Here is a 15,277-nt window from a genome sequence, read left to right as displayed (position 1 = left end):
TTGCCGGAAGAAGAAGGTAGAAATATGTCACAAAACAATTCCTTCCTAGCCTGAGGGCACCAAGGCGATAAATGAAAGGAATATTAGCATCGCAGTATGTCAGAAGAAGACAAGCGAAGCGAAGCGAGGCGAACCTCACCTTGAGGTTCCGACTGAACTGAGGTACGTCCCTGACGACAATCGATTCTTTAATGAATGGAATAAACTGTTGATTGAGTACTATCGATTGGACGGGGGAGCGACCGGGGACACGGAGGCTGGCCTGGTTCAGGATGTTCCTCTTGGATATGAGAGCCGTGTTGCCTTTGGTATTTGATTGGCAAAACGGCGGTGGGAAGCGGCGCGGTACTGGGAATGTTAAAGAGGGATTCATTACCTGTGGCTTTTGTATTTAGATGTGGGTAATCGTGTGTGAAGTTGAGCTGGTCTTGCACACTTTTGACGGGTGGTATATCGACGACGGAAATGTTATCAGAGCTTTAGAGTGATAATAACACAAGAACATAAGAATGGAGGAGACTGCAAAAGGCCATAGAACCTACACTAGGCAGTCTCTTGCCATCTCACATCCCTATCTATGAAATTATCTAATCTCCTCTTATAATAACCAATTGTTTCAGCGCTCACTACATGGTTACTAGGTTTATTCCATTCGTTAACTACTATTGGTTAACCACTTCTTGCCTATTTCCTTCTTAAATCTGTATCTGTATCACGTGATGTATATTACGCAAGGTTAGTGTGTGGTTTTCTGTATTTTTCTGCCCAGAAATATATATAATTTCTTCGTCTTTCCAAGGGACTATAGATTACAATTAGTCTATCTATATACCAAGAACTTTTTCCACTTTAAGAGAGGTAGCCAAATCAGAGGCACAATTAGTACTGTACCAAAAATCGTGCCGCTATCAGAAGCGTTCAGGCCTCGCATTTTCCATGTCGCGGGCTCGAGTACTGCACTCCTCTCAGATTCCCTTCACCGACTGTTGACTATCTGCCCCAACAGTCCAAGCTAATAGGACAAAGGTGACGACTATGGCTGTAGCTATGCGCCTCCTGACGTAGGCTATTCACCTTCTTGATATAAAACTCAAACACTAAGAATTGTGTATCTGACTCGATACTAAATAGGCTTGATTCTAATAAACAAGTCTTGGATAAAGGCGACAAGGGTTCTATAATGATATTGTTGTAGATTTTTTTCTTTTCTTTTTTTCTCTAATGGTTCCTCAATATTATCTTGTTGGAGTATATATCATGAATGATGCGATAATGACTTCTTTCCCAGGAACGTCGGGCTGATATGGCGCAGATTACAGTGTTTCGGACGTTAGTTCGATTTTAATTAAATCGTAAAGAATTACGGAACGGATAATCTTTAGTGTTCAAAAATCGCGTTTGTTGTTGCAAAACATGGCTAGCAATTATACACACGCAAATGCACATACACATTATGAATATCTACATGTGTGTGTGTGTGTGTGTGTGTGTGTGTGTGTGTGTGTGTGTGTGTGTGTGTGTGTGTGTGTGTGTGTGTGTGTGTGTGTGTGTGTGTGTGTGTGTGTGTGTGTGTGTGTGTGTGTGTGTGTGTGTGTGTGTGTGTGTGTGTGTGTGTGTGTGTGTGTGTGTGTGTGTGTGTGTGTGTGTGTGTGCGGGCGTGTGTGTTTGTGTTTAGCCCAATACATTTACCTAATTATAGTATACAGGACAAGAACGCAACTCGTAGAGTTTCGTCTCTATTAGCATTGTATGGGGGGGGGGGAGGCGAATGCTGTGTGGGCATCTACGTAAGTGTGTGAAGGATGCAAATTAGTTTCGACTAGTTTTAATGCCAGTGTTAATACACTGTATCACATCTCAGCAGGATTTTATCAAACTCGGATGAAAAGTTTATTAATTCTATTTATCCTTCACTTTCCTTCACCTTGAGTGTAATTCTTCACCTGAGTGCAAAACGTCACATACATATGTCATTCATTATACCTATTTGCTAGAGCATTATCATCTAGAATATAATTTCGATACATTATATATCTTATATAGATATTATACTCGTATACATACTATTAAAAAATATTGTACTTATAGGTATACTTCTGTTCCTATATAAACATTAGATACAATCTTCTTAAATGTACAAATTGGAAATCTACCTTACACATACAGTCTTGTTGCATGTATATCATTAAAACCTACTTTATACGTACAATCTTCTTGCATGTACGTCTCGAAAATACATTATGGATACGTTCTTCTTCCAAGTGCATCTCGAAAATCTACCATGTGCATACACCCTTCTTGCAAGTACATTTTGAAAATCTACCTTTTACATACAGTCTTCTTGCATGTATATCTTAAAATTCTACCTTATACATGCAATCTTCTAGCATGTACATCTTGAAATTATACCTTGTACACAGTCTTTTTGCATATATTATATCTTGTACATACCTTATGCATACAATCTTCTTGCATGTACACTACTTCTTGAAAACACCTTGTCGAAAAGCTACCTTCTACATACAATCTTCTCTCATGTCCATCTTAAAATATATCTTATACAAATAATCTTCATGCATGTACATCTTGAAAATATATACCTTGTACATACAACCTCCTTGCAAGTACATCTTGTACATACAATATTCTTGCATGTACATCTCGAAAAATCTACCTTGTACAACATTCGCTCAATCACCGTACAATGCTTCATGCTTCAATAAGCACAAGAAGGTCTTTTAACAGTCCACAAATGCAATTAGGACGGAAATAAATCTGTCGTAGCCCCTGTCTGTGACCGTTCATTACCCACCTGCCCTAATCCATCTGGTTCTCGTTAAGACGCCTAACTGAATTCCCCGCTCCTCCTTACTAATTTCCTAATTAACGACCGATTAAGAAACACGTCTTAATGGGCGAATCACGTAGCTTCTCCTAACGAGAGGAGAGGATGGCTGGGAGGGGGGGGAGAGTGGGAGGGAAGAGTGGAAGGGGGGGAAGGAGCGGGAGGTGATCGTGTATTTGGAGGACTGACAGACAAAAGGGAACTGCGGGAAAGTCAGTGCTTGTGTGAACTACACTGACTCCAGCCCTGTTCACACTAACTGTTTGAACCGCGTGGAAACCGTGGCAGTACCGCATAGTCAAGGAAAATCTGCGCTGATGTGCGTGAACGCCTACACTGAACCGCCTCGGTTGAAACCGTTTGTGTGAACAAGGTCTGATGCTCACTAGCCGAGCGAGTTAGAGCGTCGCTACTTGCGACGGAGGTCGAGGTGACAGCAGTTCGAACCTTCCCGCCAGCGAGTTGGACCAAGGGCATGGTTCATTAAATTCCACTCTACATTGTCATCTGTAATGGGCACCGTCCTAGCCTCCTGATACGGGGGAGTTCGCGACGTTAAACCGAATCACACTGAAAACCGATTAAGATGTTCAAACGTGAAAATAGTGATAGATGGATGGGTATGGGATGTATGGAGATGACAATAAAGTGTTCTTAGTAACACAATACCGAGGAAAAATACAACGGGTTATAACATTATTTTCTGTTGAATCCATTGTTAACATTTTTTTTCTAGACATGGGGTCTTTTAACTCAGCTCAAGGAACCCTGAATTTGATGGGCTTACAATTTCTATTGGCTAACCTTTTCCATGCCAGATTATTACTTTATTACTTTTTTCTATCTCAGAGTTATTACTGGTTCTGAAGAAAATATGGGTTACTCTCAGAATAGATGATTGAAATTGGTAGGATATCATATGAGAAGAAACCTATGATAAAACATTTTTCTAGTATGGGAATGAACGATTATTAATACTTATCATTATTGTTCTTTTTTCCGTGAAGTGATCAGTTTGTGTGGAATAAAACTGACATGAATAGGGTCTTACACTAAGGATTAGAGCTGTTTAACCCTTTTCGTAACACTACATGCAAACTCCATGCAACTATTAACAACAGGCCAGTGGTTTTCAACCTGGGGACCATGGGGACCCCCAAGAGAACCATGACTAGAATATAGGGAGGCATGGTGTTACAAGTTTGTTGTTAGGGTAGTATCCGACATTCATTTGTAGCGCAGTAATGTGAGTTAAGCATATCACAAAAATCTACCAAGTATGCGATAACTATGATTGTCAGCTTTGTAATAAAGTAAAGGGTTTCTCTTCTTCAACATTTTTTATTTGGGGGGGGGGCTGGGTGGGATTTGGGAGAAAGATGATAGGGAGTCGCACGAATGTTGAGAATTCATGAAGGAGGGGAAATGGGAAAAAATGAGAACCACTGCCTGAAGGGAAATAAGACCCCTTTTAGAATTACTATGGATTACCATGTGTTACTTCATGAAATAGGTAACAAAGTAATTTGACACACGGGAAGGCAAGCCAGCAGGTGATCAGTTGGTACTGTTATGCACAAAGAATGATATGTGTTACCTGAAATCAAATCTTCGATTCTGTGAGTAAGGGTTTTGTCAGACATTATGGAAATACGAGTAGATGACTGACCTCGCCTTCACAATATAGCAACGCCAGTTGCTCACCAGAAATGTGTAGAGCAATAACTTACAAGTACAACTTTTTATGAAAATACCATTAATTGGTGTATTTTTCTATGTAATTTACAACAGCTGTAGCTGGTGTCATTTGTCAGAGGGGCTTGAATAATGCGATGACATATCCGTCCATCAATCGTGAGAGTTATTATCTGATGGGTTCTATTAGATGCGAGAAAGACTGGATGAAAGACATCCAGGCTATGAAAATAGTGTATAAAGCTTGACAGCATATCACAGCTATTTCAGCATCTCATCTCACATGCATGTCAGTATGTCCGAATAGACATTATCTGTGTCCTTCTCCCAGTAGATGGCGAAGAGCCTACATTAGAAGGCCGAAGCCGTCACCTTTACCCTATTATGCGCTTGAACTGTTGTGGGGCAGGTAAGTCACTGCTGTAAATCGGAGAGGAGAGAGGGGCTCGAACCCACAACTAAGCGAATGCGAGACTACTGTAGTACGCTGCCGCACCCAATAGACAATGCCTTGGAATTTATTCGAAAGACACTTTATGAAATCTCGCAATCATTTCAGTTCCTCAAGTATTTGTATTTTGTTGTTTCAATTCTAATCAGCCCCAGGTGATTCTATTCAGCTTTGGGGGAGCAAAAGAGGCGCGTAACCTTTCCCCTACTGATGAATATTTATTGTTTTATTTCACTGGGCAGGATCATAGTAATGGACATAAATTGGACACATTTAGGTTTAAGAAAGAAATAGGCAAGAACTGGTTTACCAACAGAGTAGTTAATGAATGGAATAGACTTAGTAACCATGTAGTGAGCGCTGAAAATGTTGGTTGTGTTAAGAGAAAATGAGATAAATTTATGGATGGGGATGACAGGTGGTAATGGACATAGATTTGCCAAGTGTTCTTGTGGTCTCTTGCAGTTTCCCCCTATCATGTTCTTATGGACTTAATAGATAAACCTTTTGTTACATGCGTGTTTATATAATCGACAAATTAATGTCTTAGCTTGAGAGACACCAAGTAGACTTCCTTTCCCCAGTCAAAGAACTACCGGAGACCCACCCGCAATACTTGTCACCGTTGAATGAGACCCACCCAACCACCAGGCACTCATAATCCAATGTGCTGGCAGACCCTCGTAATCCCCTAAGTCCCACTTGTTAAAAACACCCAAGTCAAAACGAAGGCTCGAGTCTTTTTCTTAATATCGCTGATTGGTCCTCCGCCGGCCAATGAGCGACGATCAGACTAATCAAATGACTTCAAACGACGCTGAAAAAAGTGAGATTTATTTCTCTTCTGTACGGACTGAAACGTTCGGACACATCAAGAGACATGTGACAAAAAAACCTGAGATCTTTCATGACGAGTTGATTATAATTAAACAAGAATCGCCGTCACTGATATAATATATAAGAAATATCAAATGCAACCGTGCTCGAAAAATCAGACAAGCAAAAACTGGAAGCAGCAGGAAATAAAATCCCTATTTTTTCAATGTGTAAGCGTATATGCATTCACGAAGGAAAAATCCTCAACAGTATTTCATATGAATTTGGTGGAAACCTTGGTAATCAAACATTTAATTCGAATTCAGCAATTGCGAGACGATTTATAGAATATGGGGGGGAGAGTGGGGAGTGGGGAGAGGGGGGAGGGGGAGGGGGAGAGGGGGCGCGCGGAACGATGAAAGCATAAAACAGATTTCTTACGGGTGCAAGATATTTTTAGTCTTGCTAATTAATAAACAATAAATATTGAGTGATGAATTTCTTTTTCGGGGAGGCCGGAACGCGCGCCAAACACGTCAAATTCTTTTGCATCGCCTTGCGTTTGCTTGTGTATATGTCGAAGTTCGTTTCGGGGATTATTTCCTCATATATGATAAATGAATGATGAATTCACGCACCTAAACCCATTTGCAAAGATTACTGTGATCGATATATGGATAGCAAGTTGCAGTCCTTATGAAACGCTAAACAGTCACAAAGAATTTCCAGAGACAAGTTCGAGGAAAAAATAATTCCGAATCAAGACATGTTTGAAGATAAAACAATTATTCCGAATCAAGGCAACTAGTTTATGGTTTGCGTGAAAGAGTTGACATTACCTTAACCTGAATAGAGTCGTCTACAGTGACGTTCAGTGAGCCAATTGATATAATGAGACGTTGACATACATAATGTCTATGAAAAGCGACGGGGCGATGGGATGAAAAATAAGAAAAAGTACGCTGGGAGAATTGAAGAAATATATCGCCACAAGGCGAGCCACTGTTAATCTAAACCCAGAGATAAACACTCGCAATTAGCAATTATTCGAAAATGTATAGAGCATGTGTGAGACAGCAATCACGGAGGGAACCGCTGCGCTTTTTATAGCATTGTGGCAATCAAATTAGAAGAAATCAGAGAAAATGAAAAGGGAGATAGTGGTGACCACGAGCGGCGGAAATATCGCCCTTTAACACCCCACTGGGGGTAACAAGGTCCATTGAATAAACGTCACGTCATTACACATGTTTACTGTAAAGAGCGAGGGGAGAAAACGAGGGGAGTCTGAGGGGGAAACCACCAAATAGCTTCGTTCACGTACAGAAAATTCCCGTTTGTCAGTCATCGATTCCAAGCGTAAGAATCCAAATTGTGTTTCATTGAAATTATTTTTCTTCGTTAAATGTGGTAGATTATCTTTGGGCTTTATGTCCATATACCTTTCATGATGGTTCAACCAGTGTATTGGATCTGCAAATAGCAAGTGAATGATACCTTCAGAGACTGAGCACAGCGTTTCGCCCGCGTTGTCTATTACTGAAGCTTGTGAAGAAAGTGTTGTAACGACTGAATTAATAGTCATTTGCTAAAGTGTGTTGAGTGGTTTCTACGTCACAGAGAGTGGTGGATGAGAGTGGAGTGGATTAGCGTGTGCTACCCTAACGGATCCATCATCCACACTCAGTATGCACGAGTCCTCATGCGACTGAAGGGTTTTTGTCAGGCAGGCATTGTCAGCACACCTTTCATCACGTAGCCCACACTTATGCCCTACTATTCTTTAGCTCAGAGGTTTTCAAAGTGAGGGTCCCGGTCCCCAGAGGGGTCGCGAGAGCCTGCAACCCTTCCTCCTTTTTCTCCGCTATCCATCCTAACCCGTCTAGTACATGTCAGTGGTGTACATACATACATACAAAAGACAAGCAAGCAGATACAGGGAAATGTGTGACAGAAATGCCTTATTGCTGGGAGTGGGAGTGGGTCCCGAATCTATCGAAGTAATCTGTAGAGGTCGCAACCAAAAAAGTTTGAGAACCCCTGCTTTAGCCTCACAGACAAGATAATTTTTCGTCAGACATCCACTATGAGTAATTTTCGGTTTGTACTTCTATGGCTCTATGACCCATACCTTGAGAACCACTGATGGATTCTTTGTAACAAAGAGATATACGAGAACTTATAAAGATTGAGAAGTGCTAGGCGTTTTCCTTTAGTACTTATCTTTCTAAAACATATTCAATGTTCGCACCTAAAATTAGTAGTAAATACAGTGATTTACAAGTTATCGAATGCCAAGGATAGCACAAAAGATGTCGAGAGGGAGTTTATTGGCTTAATATTCGATGCCGGTAGAAGCAGTGAGAGTGACTTAGTAAGGGCGAGGTGAGCCCTCAGGAACCAGAGTGAAAAGAGAATAAACATCAAAACTCCAGAGACACAAACCAAAATGATGGAAAGGGTTACCGACCATTCGAGTAAATCTTTAGACAAAACTGAGACTATCTCAACTATATGACGCTAAGATTGTAGACCATTTTTCCGTTACACAGGAATTTATTTTCATATAAATTTCTATTTCGAAAAAGAAAGAGATGGGTCAATGCGTTGGGAACTGATACCGATGCGGAGTACTATAAATTTCGAAATGTAGGTTCGAGTCCAAGTGCAGGAAGTGGCAATCTCTGTTGAATAACAGTCTCTCAGCAGTATCGTGCATGTGATGAATAGTCTCACCATAATATCAAGCAATGCACATATGCCATCGTACATCGATATCCATCTGTGCTGTGATCGCTCAAATATCAATACATTTACGTTATGGCAGTTTTTACTAATATAATGCATTACATCCTATTACACTATATCATGAACTTCAAAGCCATGCAGAGAAGAAAATGAAAGAAAAGTAGCCCTCTCCGGCTTCGCCGGGAGCTTGGCTGCGCAAACAGCGGCCTACGGCCGCAGCTTTCCGCGCTCTAATCCCTCGTTTTCCACTTCGGCCTCGGCCTCGGGGCGGAACCCCAACACGGGATCCCCAGCACGAAGAAGAACGCGAAGAACCCGAAGAAGAACGCGAGGAAGAAGAACGCGAAGAAGAACACGAAGTAGAATGCGAAGAAGAACGCGAAGAAGAACGCGAAGAAGAACGCGAGGAAGAAGAACGCGAAGAAGAACGCGAAGAAGAACGTGAAGAAGAATGCGAAGAAGAACGCGAGGAAGAAGAAGAAGAAGAAGAACGCAAGGAAGAACGCGAAGAAGAAGAAGAACGCGAAGAAGAAGAAGAACGCGAAGAAGAAGAAGAAGAGGAACGCGAAGAAGAAGAAGAAGAAGAGCGCGAAGAAGAAGAAGAAGAAGAGCGCGAAGAAGAAGAAGAAGAAGAAGAAGAAGAAGTAGAAGAAGAATACCACCTGACCCCGACTTACCCAAGCGCTTTTTCAAGAATATTTTTAGGACAAAGTGTCACCGTAATACCATATTTTTATTTAGACTTAGATACAGAAGAATGTCTTACCAGAAAAGATCCATCAAGTTTCGATGTTTCAGTGCACTGCAGACGATTTAAGCTCGTTTCACACGTATCGACTTTTCGCTGTGTGCCGTCCACGACACGATGTCATACTCTCAAATACTATGGGTGTCTATGGACGATTTCACACGTGGTCGTGGTGGGTGAAAGCGTCCATATACACCTAAGGTTATTTGAGAGCACGACGTAGTGTCGTGGACGGCTCACAGCGAAAAGTCGATACGTGTGAAACGATCCTAAGTTACCACAAAATGGACATAACGTCACCATCCACAGGTTCAGCCACTCAAAGTTTTCGAAAAAAAAAAATAATTACATGCAAGCATCGGCACTCGTTCAAATCGTAATTACAATGGACATTGTTATTGTTCTTTTTATTTATCCTCCCTTTGTAACGTTTAACCCTCGGGCCATTATCATTGCTTTGCTTTTTGTGCTCCCTTTCTGATGTTTGGACCAGGGACAAAGTTATCTTCTTCTTTTTTTTCTCTCTCTCTCTCTTTTAACTCCCTTTCTGATGTTTGGCCTCGAGACAAAGTTATTATTGTTATTACTTTTTCTTTCTTCTATTTTTTTTTTTTTTTTAATTCTCTTTCTGTTGTTTGGCCCTGAGGCTCGCGGAAACGTGCGTCTATATCACTGCATTTTGAAGTTGCGTCCAAGAGACACCGGAGGGCTCTTCGAAAATCCGTGGCATCAGGAGAGCCGTGCACGTGCCGACCACTTCGTCAAGTAGCGCCCGCTTTCTAAAGACCGAAGGGGTGGCACGCGTGCCAGGACGTCGAGTGGCACGGGCCTGAAGTGTCACACACCGGGTAATTGGGGTTTTGGGCGATGAAAAAGTCCCACATCCAAATCGGAAGACTCGACAACCAAGAGAGTTAATTTTCGACAACTGTGAAGTGGGCGTTTTGGTAAACGTTTTCCTCCAACAGCGAAAGACTTGTGGGTTTTTTACACTGAGCTGTTTATCCTCCAACCTCCGATTAATCGGCGGTACCGCCCACCTCCAGAACTTTCTCCTCCGTGAAATCAATATGGCAAACTATTTTGTTTTCTCAACAAAAACACATAGAATGTCATTTGATACGCTGGAGGAGAATTATTTTCCTCCAGCATATCAGATTCCTCCACGAAAACTGCAGTCTTCAATCTGCTCCAACAGTTGAAGGAAAAATAGCTCAGTTTGATAACGTCTTTTAGGACCTTAGGGCCTGGAGGCCACCAGACAGATCTGGTCGGATCCGACCAGACTGGATCGTGTATGTAGTGATTTTTGGTTTGTCCAAAGTTATTATAATCCTGATCCGATTCAACGGGATCTGCCCGGCGGCCTCAAGACCAGATCGTATCATGAATGAGGTTTCCTACCCTCCGAGGGCACTCGTCATGAACGTTGTTCTGGCTTGACGATTCCTTTAATGAATTAAAGGAACCTCTCGCCTGTAAAGAACTGAAAGTTATCTTTGCCAATCTGTTTCGATTAAAACCAATATCTCTCTATTGTAGCAGGTTACGCGCGCCAGGCAATTTTATTCAGATGAGGGCAGTGTCTGGGTTAACATTTAAAGATTATTTTCTGGCTAACTTGGGGAACCTTTCGTCCGCAAAAGGCTAAGTAGCTCCTTCATTAAGCCTCAATTAGCACACGTGGTCGAGAGGGAACTCGACGAGTCTTCCCCAGTGGCAAGCGGTTCTTTTCATGTCAGGAAAACCTCGTCTCTTCAAGAGTTGGGCGGTTTTGTTCATCTTACGGTTAGAGCGCCGCTACTTGCGGCGGAGGTCGAGGTGACGGTAGTTCGAGCCCTGCCGCCGGCGAGTTAGACCAAGGTGCATGGTTCATTCAATTCCACGCTACAAAGTCCTCTGTAAGGGGCACCGTCCTAGCCTCCTGATAGGGGGGAATTCGCAACGTTAAACCGAATCATCATCAAGTAACAAATTTCTGAAAGTCGTCCTACGTTAGAGCGGGAGTTTGTAACGTTAAACTAAAGCGAATATTAATAGTGTTGCCTCGAGTTTCACTGAGTAGAATGCCCGCAGCCCTACAGTGCCTGGCAGCGGTCCTCTGGTTCTCCCAAAGATCTCTATGGGAAGAAACTTTGGATAGTTGCATATGTTGTGTGAGAGTGGGACTGTATCTATGCCAATGGCTAAAAGTAGAAAGAAGAGGGAAATGGTCGCCGGTTTTCATCTGCCCATCTATGAAAAGGTAAAAAAAAAAAAAAAAAAAAAAAAAAAACAGCTTAAGTTGACAGAAATCTTGGGCCACTCGAGGTCGATTATCAGCCTCTCAGGGTTGCACATCCGTCACACATTCAAGATTTTTGTCAAATGTTGTGAATCTGAAAAACTGAAAGACGACTTCGCTTACAGTATTCTAGACTTCCCTAAAGACAATTGAACAATGTATCTAATATTCGTATAGGTTGAACTTCTCTTAGTTCGTCATTCACCTTTTCAGTATATGACGCAAAGGTGATTTGACATTTGGAAATTTGAAAAATAAAAGGTTGTAACTTAGGTCGTTTCTACTTAAACAAAATCACTTGGGTCGCGTATGTGGTTTGACCTCTTCCATGCAATGACACCTACGTAGACGCCATGAAGCGTAAATGTGTATACGAGGATGCCAGCGTTGGCGTCCTGATTATATTTATTTTTTAGTTATAGCTGAGTGACCCCCGAATTCTGTGAACTGGCTCGATCGCGTTTTCTGTGTTTATTATTACTCAGAGTGAAAGAGAACGACTATTGAGATGAATCATCGAATCATCGTACATCAGGTATCCGATGCTGCGAGCGAGAATTTTATTCGTATCGAAGAGGAAGGAGTCGACGGGTTTTGGAAATAGACAGTTCAGTTGTACATCTTCGAGGCCCACTGTCACTGGTTCCTTCCTGGTCTCTCCATGTTTTAATGTATTGGTTCTCAGCCTTTTTCACTCCATTCCCCACCTTCGTGAATTTTCAACATGCCTGTTTAATATTTTTAAAGAAAAAAATAATAATACCATCATGAGAACATAAGAACATAATATGAAAGAGACCTCAAGAGACCCTAAGGCCTACACTAGGCAGTTCCATGTCCATTACCACCTATCATCCCCTTCCATAAGGTTAGATAATTTTATGAATTGGGATGATAGATGGTAATGGACGTGAAACTGGTTTCTTGCATTCTTCTTCATCTTAAAATCTTATGTTCTAATGATAAAGAGAAACCCTTTTTTTTATTATATTTCTTCTGCCAGGACAGAATGATGGAATTATTTTCTATATTCAAATAAAGGTACAATTAGTAATAGCAACCAATGGTCCCCCTAAATTCTTGTCATTGCTCCCTTGGTTTGGTCTTAACAAAAATTTTGAGTTTTATCCAAAAGATTACATGTGGTTTTCTTTTGTCCACAGGTTTAGTCTTATCGAAATGTTTGAGTTTAATCCAAAGATTACATTTGGTTTGGTTTTGTCCACTGGTTTAGTCTTATCGACAATTTTGAGCTTTATCCAAAGATTACATATGGTTTTCTTTTGTCCAATGGTTTAGTCTTATCGAGACTTTTGAGTTTTATCCAAAGGTTATATATGGTTTTGTTTTGTCCGCTGGTTTAGACTTATCAAAATTTCTTATTTTTATCTAAAGATTACATATGGTTTTGTTTTACCCGCTGGTTTAGTCTTATAGAAAATTTTGAGTTTTATCCCAAGATTACATATGGTTTCCTTTTGTTCACAGAATGATGCACAATCAACAAAGCACCGGATCGTCCAACGGCTCCAGATCCTCCGACGGTGACCGTGACGGAGGAGCTGATGATGACGACGACGATCTCATCAATCCCGGAAGCCCCACGCCCCTGGACGAGACCGACGACGAGGAGGACCTTTCACTTGGCACCCACTCTCCTCCTCCTCCAGTCTCCGAAAGTCCTCCTCCGACCACCTCTCCTACAGAAGGCGTCGTCTCTCCAGGAGGTTCTTCGGCATCGCCCCACCCGGTCTCGGTGTCGCCTCACCCGAGTTCTCTCTCTCCTCATCCGAATTCACTCTCTCCACATCCCAGTTCGTTGTCGCCCCATTCTTCGTCACCGCAGTCATCTCCGTTGTCCTTGACGAAGCACGACGTTCCGACCTCGGAGGCGACCTCCAGCTCCTCGGAATTCAACAAGACCCTGCTGATGCCCCCTGCTGCGTCCTTGCCCCTGATGACGTCACTTGCCACCTCCCTCGCGTCGCCCCTCTCCTCCCTCACATCGCTTCCCTTCTCCTCGATGGCTGCAGCAGGCGAGAGCTTCAAGTTTGCCCACCCGTTCCTCACCCATCCTCACCCCCTACTGCACCCGTTCCCTTTGCATCACCCACTGCCCCTAGTCAACCCACACCCTCACCCCCTTTTCCCGTCCTTGCACCATCAAACCCACTCCACCACCTGAGAGGCGGCCGAGGGAGGAAGGGGAGCAGTAGGAGGAACGCCCCTGGACATGGTGGCTAATTGGTCCGCAGCTTTTCTTCGCGGCCACGAGGCGATGCCGAGCCTCACGGGGCCAAAGGAAGATTGAAGGGGATATAATATCACGGGTGCACTCTTCCTCCTCCTCCTCCACCTCCTCCTTTTCCTCCTCCTCTTACCGCCAGTGCAGAAAAGAAATGTAAAATATCGACTCGAAAGACTCCAATAGTTTAACTATCCCCTCGGTCGGTGACACACATAGGAAACCAAGATCACGTGCTGGCCCGATGAATCAAAAGAGAAACTTGATGGAAACAGCGTACATTGTAGAACCTCTGTGAACCCCATCAAAAGAAAGAGAGAGAGAAAGAGAGAAAACAGGTGTGAGAGAAACGAAGAACGAGTGACAAAACCAAGACGTCTTGGACGAATATTTTCCATCAAAACTAAGACTGACCTGCCTCCCATCCAGACATCTCATTGTGCATGTCCCCCAACCCCACCCCGCCCCCGTATCTCTTTGCCGTGTTGTTAAGGCGTCGTCGTCAACGTGTCAAGCGTGCAAACACATATCAAGCCATATTCATTATGTTCACGTGGTCAGACTATGCGTAGCCGTCGCTGTAGTAAACACACACACACACACACACACACACACACACACGCGCGCACACACATATATACACACACACACACACACACACACACACACACACACACACACACACACACACACACACACACACACACACACACACGCACACACACACACACACACACACACACACACACACACACACACACATTCTCTCTCTTACTCTCCCCCCTCTATTATCTATCTATCTAGCTATATATATATATATATATATATATATATATTATATATATATATATATTATATATATATATATTTATATATATATATAATATATATATATATATATATATATATATATATATATATATCACTCAGAAACATACACACACAAATACAACCATATAAAGAATTATACCATTGTCCACACCTCAGAAACGTAGTGGTCACATTGTGTTAAATTTTAAGTGCATTCATTCATCCTCATCCTTTACCTGTACAGTATATGTACATCGCGCTACAACCGTCGTGCCAAGTTTGAGAACATCTGAACCTATAATCATCTAATATACATGGTTCAGCTTTGTCCAGCGAGTGTACGCACAGCTGTTAAATACATCATAAAGACAGAATCAAACAACAACCAGCTGCATTGTGTTCGTGAACCAGTTCTTTGTCAGATAGGAGAAAGCATTGTCAGTTATCCTATAACACAGACTGGTTCAGTTACGTATGACCATGTAAACGATTTCCATTCGACGAGTACAGACTGATGGACAAAGACAATACAGCTGAAAGTGATATTTATAAAAAAAAAATAAAAGAAATAAAAATCTTCGTCTGATGAAGGAGAACCTCGAGAACATGGAGTCATCCTTGAAACTCAGATCTCG

At 42.2% G+C, this 15,277-nt stretch overlaps 1 protein-coding gene across 1 annotated transcript in view; it reads left to right on the top strand.

Annotated features, from left to right (window-relative positions):
* The window catches only part of LOC143027582 (uncharacterized), a 53,039-nt gene extending 38,483 nt beyond the window's left edge, over nt 1-14,556 (top strand). The window contains exon 2 of the mRNA XM_076188914.1: nt 13,076-14,556. Coding sequence (XP_076045029.1) covers nt 13,076-13,772 — 697 coding nt within the window. The 3' untranslated portion in view covers nt 13,773-14,556. The remainder of the gene's footprint in view (nt 1-13,075) is intronic.
* The last annotated feature ends 721 nt before the right edge of the window (nt 14,557-15,277 follow it).

This window comes from Oratosquilla oratoria, chromosome 8, assembly GCF_046742065.1.
Source record: "Oratosquilla oratoria isolate Oo_2021 chromosome 8, ASM4674206v1, whole genome shotgun sequence".
Classification (NCBI taxonomy): domain Eukaryota; kingdom Metazoa; phylum Arthropoda; class Malacostraca; order Stomatopoda; family Squillidae; genus Oratosquilla; species Oratosquilla oratoria.
The sequence above is the reverse complement of the archived record's forward strand: the minus strand, read 5'-3'. Positions and strand labels throughout refer to the sequence as shown.